Source organism: Saccostrea cucullata, unplaced genomic scaffold (genome assembly GCF_032062105.1).
Source record: "Saccostrea cucullata isolate Sc308-1 unplaced genomic scaffold, CSIRO_AGI_Scuc_v1 ctg869, whole genome shotgun sequence".
Classification (NCBI taxonomy): domain Eukaryota; kingdom Metazoa; phylum Mollusca; class Bivalvia; order Ostreida; family Ostreidae; genus Saccostrea; species Saccostrea cuccullata.
The window spans coordinates 105,792-113,873 of NW_026928190.1; the positions used below are offsets into that span (position 1 = coordinate 105,792).

Here is an 8,082-nt window from a genome sequence, read left to right on the forward strand (position 1 = left end):
TATTGTAAACTCTTGTAGTAATAAAACCACATGCATCTGATAGGAGGTTTACCCGTAAATGTATTTCTGGTATAACAATGATGAGCACTTCGTGCCCGACGAAATTTAATACAACATTTTTTAAGTTCAGTATTATATTTATCAGATAAACACAAGAAATAAAATCGTAAGTGGTTCACAGTGTTTGTGTTTTAAAAAAAATAGTCTACTCCGTAATTGTAATGTAAATCTTTGTTGCGTTTGACGTCCAAGTATGTGTCGTTGTGTGTTTTGACTTGAACTTGACTAAGTTCTCCTAACAGAGCGGATTTACGATTTTCGTATACTTTTCTATCCTAGATTTTATAATATTATGGGACGGTATTTTGTAGTTTGGTGCATCGATGGACATCAGTTTTTTAAAGCCTTTGCCTTCAACTATTTGTACATGTATTGGCATTTAATCAAACACAACTATATCAACAATCGCGCTATTAATATTTGGTTTTTCAGAATTCATAAGTGATAAAATTATCCAATTTATTTAATCATAACAGACTTTAAACGATGTTCAGTGAAAACAAATATTTAAAGCAAATCAAAAAATAAGGGTAGAAGACAGCCGAAGGTGAGAAAAGCGAGGTAACAGGTGCTTGGTCACGATAATTACTGTATAAACACTCGATAACTGTGGCTGTTGAGGATAGGAAACCCTATTTCTATATGTACAAGTGCAGTGAGTTTGCGTTTTAAAACAGATTGTTTAATGCATTAATAAATAATCTTACACTTTTGTTAAACTTATAAAGACAAATTTTAAAATTAAGAATTGCAGGTTTTGAATTGCTTTTTTCGTAATTTTTTTTTAATTTTATCCAAAGAATTGAACCAAGTAAAAACTGTGGTCCCTTTCGGGGAGAGGAGAAGGCTTATTCTATTGTGACTGAACTGATTGACAGCTGGAAAAAAAACTTGCCAGTGCTTCATGACATCATCAACTTTATTTCCAGTCCAGGGTGTATAGCCAGCATTCTGGTGGCTCTATGGTAAGTCATCAACTTCATATCCAGTCCAGGGTGTATAGCCAGCATCCTGGTGGCTCTGTGGTAAGTCATCAACTTTATATCCACTCCAGGGTGTATAGCCAGCATTCAGATGGCTTTATGGTAAGTCATCAACTTTATATCCAGCCCAGGGTGTATAGCCAGCATTCAGATGGCTTTATGGTAAGCATATATACTGGTGGCTCTATGGTATTGAGCATTCTGTAAATGTTTTACATTTGGCGTGTACGATATTTGGCAGAAATTCAATTTTCAACAAGGTAGCGTAGATTTGATTTAGCGCTGTCTGGATTTGCTAGTTATAAAATTTAATATAAAAGACATTTAGCGATGTACTATAGTACTTGAATAAGGGGATGCTGCTTTCTGCCAAAATCGCTAAATAGAATACACCACTAAATGTAATACCGTATAAGTGGAAATTTTAGCGAGATGCAAATCTAGCATTTTCTACCTAAAAATGGTATTTTAGTTGTAGTGAGAATTAATTTTAGCGAGTTTAAAATGCTAACTAAAGTAGTTGTTACAAATAATATGCAATTAATTATTAGCGATATTCAATTTTAGCGTTATCAGCACCCTCGCTAATAATGCCAAAATTAAATCTTCACTAAGAATTCTACTTATACGGTATGTTTACAGTATATACTGGTGGCTCTGTGGTAAGCATATATACTGGTGGTTCTTTGGTAAGCATATATACTGGTGGTTGTATGGTTAGTCATTAACTTTATAACCTGCCCAAGGTGTACAGGCAGCATCTTGATAGGCATGTAGTAATTATTTTTTACTTCATATACATGCACAGTCCAGGTTGTATATCCTATATCCTGGTGGCTTAACAAACTGTTTTACTGCTTTCAGTGTGGGGACTTACTACATGAGGATTGTAATGGTGGGACACAAAGAGATGGTGACACTATTGAGGCAACAGCTACATATGGTTTGTCAAATCACTCAATCATTATTTACTGTCACAGATAATAGTCATAATACATACATGTATCTCAAAATAGCCGCACCCTCAGTGTACATATTCCATATTTTTTAACAGTTGCAAAAAGGCTAATGCAAATACACATGTACCTAAAATTCTTTAAAAAATCAGTTTTGAAATGGGCATAAATCATTAGAATTTGATGATGTTTTACTCTTCATATTTATTGGTGCTGGACTACATGTATGTACTCTCAATGCACTTGATGGTTAATTAATAATTTCCTAATTGTCTGCACAGGAAGGGCGAGATAAAGCCTATTTACTGAGAATGTTACAAGATGTCAGTCAGAAGAAGAAGGAGAAACTCCCACCATCTAATGTGAACAGGCTGCTGTCTCCGACCTCAGTCTCGACCCTAGAGGCAGGTCAAAGGTCACCAGGTATGTCATTATAACCAGAATGATCAGCAGACTTTTGTCTCAGAAATCAATAATATGAATACATTTCAGATTAGTTTCTTATCATTTCATTTGTTTGTTCTTCTGTACTGTAGGAATCTACTTTTGATTTCAAATAGTTTTATTAGATAATATTTTGTTATTGCACACTTTATTAGCACATTATTACACATATGGATTATGGTATTTGTGATATGGAAATGAAGACTTTTTTCAATTCTGCACAGAATGATTTATTACACCCTGTATCATTTGACTGCAGTTATGTACATGTATATGTACATGTATATGTATCAGTTTTGAAATGAGGATGAAACTCTAGTTGTTCTATCAATCTTTAACATATATGTAATAGGTATAGCAGAAAAATGCATATAGATTATGTTTGTTATAATTGAAATTTTGAAGGAATTACATGCTGAAAATTTATTTAATTCAGTTTATATTGAGAATAATTCATACTGTTTTCCAAATCACACCCTGTATCAGAGGGATGTTGGTGATATGGAAAAGAAAATGTATTTATAGTTTTTCATACTCTTAGTAAAAGAAAAAAACTTGAGCAAATAAAATCAATCACTGACTAGCTTATCATATCAAAGAACAGTAATTTAAGATTTAGAGAACGTGAACAAAAAGAATCAGGTGTAATATAAGTACACTGTATTGATTTTCAAAGTATTAAGCTCCAAGGGTTTGGTCTGAATCTATCAACCTTGCAGGATCTGTGTATCAGATATCAGACATATTGCATATTCAAAAAGGAAACACCAAAATAACTTTTTTTTATTTTTTTTTATTATAAGTTTTTAATTAACAGCTAAATACAACAGTATTTACACTTCATGAATTTTATCACAGTCATCTGTTACTTACGTGTACATTCTCTGCCTTGTTCTGTACTCTGCTTCCTTTGACAGCAGGATTTGACCTGAATTTTCCAGGAAGTGTCCCAGCCATCAGTATTTCAGACTTCTCTTCCTAAGTTATCTCCCTTGAGTTCAGTATGTTTCTATTTTGGTGTGGTGGGAATTGAGATGTGGTGTAGAGATGTACATGCATGTCCGTAGATTGATATGGCTTTGCTGTTTGAAAAAAAAAAAACAAATGTGTGTGGTTTGTAATAATGCAACCTTTTTTTCAGAAAATAGTAAGTAACCCTGTTGTTTCCAAGGGGAAGTTTTAACCAGCCCTTCCACTGGTTTAAATGTCAGCAGTCTCTTTACTTTACATGTACAAGTTGATTGTAGTTTTGAATGTTCCCAAATTACATGTGAAATACCAGTAACTGTTGACTGTTTTATTCTAACAGCTCAGAGAAAAAGGGCAACAGTAGCTTAAAGGTTAATTGGTTCACCATTTCTGCTTTATTTTCATTAGTTATACCATTCTTTCTTATTTCCTTTTCCAGGCTTAAAAATCAAATTTCCAACTTTTGGCTACAATTGAATTTTTTTTAATTTTTCTTTCATTTTGAAATCCATTGTTTGAAATCTTTGAATTTTCAAGTTCAGTCATTATCTTGTTCTATTCACACTGATAAAACTTTTCACCAATACAGTTATACAAATTGATATGCTTTATGTGAAGGATGTGATAGAATTTGCTGAAGCATGATATTAGCCAACTCTGTTCATTGAATGTCAAGTCACTGTACATAAGTGTATATTTCAAATTGCACATGATAAAGCTATAAATGTAAGATATGGAAGATGTGTGCTTCAGTGCCACTACTTATAAGCATGAAAAATGTGCAAGCCTTGCAAAGAGAGCATGATTTTCATTGATTATTACATTGCATGTTTACTGTAAACATACTTTTTTTTCTCCACCGTGTCAAAATTACATTAAATTCCAATTTCTAAATAATCAGTGGGGAAAAAATTACACATACTCTTGGACTATGTCTTAAATGCACTTAAGGACCCTCTCTACACCAGTGCAAAACATTTTTTGGACATTGAGAAAAATATATTCTATAAAGGTGTTAATATTAAGATTCTTTAATTAATTTTCACTATATGGTAAGTGGCATTTACCCCCAGGAAAAATAATCAAACACAACACAGTATCAGTAAATAGAAATCACTGTTAATTACTTCAGTAGAGAAAATACAATAAAGCGCATTGAAGTGGTAAAAATTTCCATTTGAATGAAACTTTCTGAGTCATGTTTTGAACGTCAATTATAACATAATGACACGCCCATATTTTTAGAAACGAGAAAGAAATATTCGTCGTAATGTTTTAGGACACCCTTTCTTCACGACAAGCAATATGAGTTACACTTAAATGGAGCTTTATAAAGATTAGAAGAGAGAGTTAGAGACTCCCTGCTTCTGTAAAACACAAATTGGAATGACTATGTACATATTTTTGAACTTGTCATGTCTATTGAAGTTACCAAAATACATGTTTCGGTCAAACATGTGTTTACTCGGTGTTTATTTAGACCGTCAATTTCATTGGCTATTATATTTATGGAAAACCTGTTCTACAGGTATTCGAATAAACAAATTGACCGTTTTATCAATTTCTAAGGAAATGGGCGTGTCATAAGATGACAATAAACGTTCTAAAGATAGCTCAAAACGTTCCATTCGAACGGAAAAAACTTCAATGCGCTTCATTGTACATGTAAATAACATGTTCAATTAATTTATCTTGGCCTTTTAAAATGCTAAGAATACTTGAATTGATTACAAATTGTGTAATGTACTATGAATTTCTATTTTTTAGAATTTAGATCTAAGGGCAGATCACTCTAATTGCTAAAAAATACCATAGAATCAGAACTCTTTAGTGTGCAGTGTAGAGAGGGTTCTTAAAATATACTTTGGATTTCTTCAGAAAATCTGTAACTACATAAATCAGTCTCATGTGGAATTTTTTTTCTTCGTATGTTTACAGTATATTATTTTATTCAATTGAAAGAAAATTATGCATATTTTATCATCTTAAAATATTGTAAGATTTCATTTGGGAAAAACTTTCCTGGGAATACATAATTATACTTGTCTAAAATTATGTTGCCATGAGCTTTATATCTTTGTATATTTAAAAGAAAATGAAAATATTTTTGGAAGAATTTATTTTTATTATCATTCATATATAGCTAAAAAATTTATGTTGAATGTACTACACGAAGCAACAGTTAAATTATGTATATATCATTCATTTCTAGTGTTAACTTTTGCCTGTGAACTTTATTAAATTTTGTCTTATATTTTGTAGGTCATCGTGTGTTTGCAAGAGCAGCAGCTGAAAATGCTGCAACACTGTCACCTAGCAACCCCAGAGTGAGGCGGGGGGAGTCTAATGGGAGTCTCAATGGCATTCTACGCTGAGCAGCCCATCCATTTCAGACACAAAGCTTTAAGAAATCCATTGTCTTACACATCAGTATAAAGGACTATCTTTACTTTTACAAACCTTATATTCATGTACATGTATCAAACTAATACTTTATTTGTGACAGCATTAAATAATATGAAAGATTTTGATCTGTGTACCTTTAACATGTTCCTGGGTAAAGTTTGGGTCCAATTTGGAGATTACTATCTTATTTGATATATACCCTTATAGTAAAATTAATCTGTGATAAGTTTGCAAAATTGAATGTTCACATTGTGTATATGTACATCATTTAAAGCTGACTCAGGTGGTAGGTGTTTGTTTGTATATGTTAGTTTGTCATCTTTGATGAGTGGCATATTTTTTTAATCTTGAATTTCTTTGTCAAATTATGAGTGGGCATAATGCATAATATTATATTCTAAGCATCTAAGGCATAATTAACTTTAATATACTGTTTATACAATTGTAAAATTTGTGGAGGGTAGCTTTGTCAATGGCAAGTTCTTATAAACATAGGGACCAATATCCATAGATTACCACTTGCAGTGTTGAAGTGGCTTATGCTAGTGAATACACATGTTTAAAACAAATTTTATGTAAAACTTTTTTTTTTCCATATATTTACCGGTAGTTGAAAAAAAAACATCTTACCATGAGAATAGCAGTGAAGTGTGCATTATTTCAGTTCTGATCATGTTAACTTTATACTTCATTTTGCTTTAAAGCTAAACTGACATTTCATCTTTGTTTTCATTAAAACTCTGAATTCATGGGACAACAGGCATTTAAAATTTTATTCAAAATTTAATTTTTTTTAAAATTTGTTTTTGATTTCACTCTTTTTTGGACCCTATTATGTACCTATATGTATTTTGTCTTGTATACATGTATAAATGCAGTGTGACAATTTCACTTTCTCTGAAAATAATTGCCTATATTAACTATGTATGTTCATTGAGACACCAGAAATGTAATAACCAGCAAAGACCTTTGGTGCCTATATGTCTGTGTTCTTCGTAGGTGCAATGATTTTTGTTGTCTCCCCTCTTTTAGAATGCTGTCTATTTGCTTCATAAATTATAAACATCACACATTAACTTATAAACCTTTCTATTTCAGTAATATGTACATACATGTATTCAGTGTTCTGTATCAGATGCCAAATATTTGTCTTCCTCTTGATGAAGGGAGATCTACATGTATATGTACTTTCTTGCATTAAATTTTTCTTGTCTCTCTAAAACTGTGATCTGCAGACCTTTATTTTTCTCTGAGATTATTGTGGAATAAATGGGTTTTTTTTCATTCAAGAGTCATTTTTATGAAAATTAAAAGATGGGCAATTTTTCAAGTACCTTTAACGGCTTAAGCATTTTGCCAGTGAGAATAGACCAATCCACACTTTACATAAGCTGTTTCCCTTTGCGGGGTCAACCAAAAGGTCAGAAGGGAAAGAAACAACATTTCTCCTCTTTATGCTACCAAACATTTGGGTGGACTATGATGAATCCACTGTGTTTAAATTGTTTTCTTTGGATGTGTGGGTAGCCCCAACATATACACTATGCAATGATTTTTCCCAATCAAATGACAAAGTTACAAACCTGAAATTTAAAACTACGAAGGATACTGTGAGGATTCTAGGGTTTATCCCCTAAGATGGCGGCCAAGGGACATAACTTTGAAAAGTGTGGATTCAACTACACATTTTACTCTTTATATTTAGGTCAAGTAATGTATTTGCACATCTGTCAAATACATCTCTACATGAATGTGCAAAATCATGAGAACAAGGCCCAAAACAAACTGATAATATTGTTCGAGACATATTTAGCCATGTGCCTCACTTAAAATATTGCCATTTTTAATATTTAGTGTTAAATATTGCTATACACTCTATACTTGGAAGTGTCCTTTAGATATTAGTAAACAATAGAAAATCATTGCAGACCATTTTATTACATGTATTAGACAGAGAGAGAAAAAGAATGAGGTCACAGCAATGTTTAAATGTACATTATTGAGTGTTGGTTCTTCTTTTTGTTGTACACTCTGATGCTTATTAGTAGCTTCTATGTATGTTGGAGGTCAGCTTGACACATTTGTTCAATGATGCTAGAATATACACAGAACCTCTTACAAATTTTGTCAGTTGAAAGAAGAACGAAATGTATCTCTACACACGACTTGTACATTCCTTGACTGTAAACACTATATTTATACAGGTATACTTATGATGTATTGTTATATTTAAACAAAGATAACCTACATGTATGATTTACATA

General features: G+C 32.1%; 1 protein-coding gene across 1 annotated transcript in view; it reads left to right on the forward strand.

Moving 5' to 3' along the window:
- LOC134276718 (DNA topoisomerase 3-alpha-like) overlaps positions 1 to 7,336 on the forward strand; it is a 52,209-nt gene extending 44,873 nt beyond the window's left edge. Inside the window, exons 48-51 of the mRNA XM_062758989.1 lie at positions 861 to 1,025; positions 1,908 to 1,986; positions 2,281 to 2,422; positions 5,675 to 7,336. Of these exons, the coding sequence (XP_062614973.1) occupies positions 861 to 1,025; positions 1,908 to 1,986; positions 2,281 to 2,422; positions 5,675 to 5,787 (499 nt within the window). The 3' untranslated portion in view covers positions 5,788 to 7,336. The remainder of the gene's footprint in view (positions 1 to 860; positions 1,026 to 1,907; positions 1,987 to 2,280; positions 2,423 to 5,674) is intronic.
- The last annotated feature ends 746 nt before the right edge of the window (positions 7,337 to 8,082 follow it).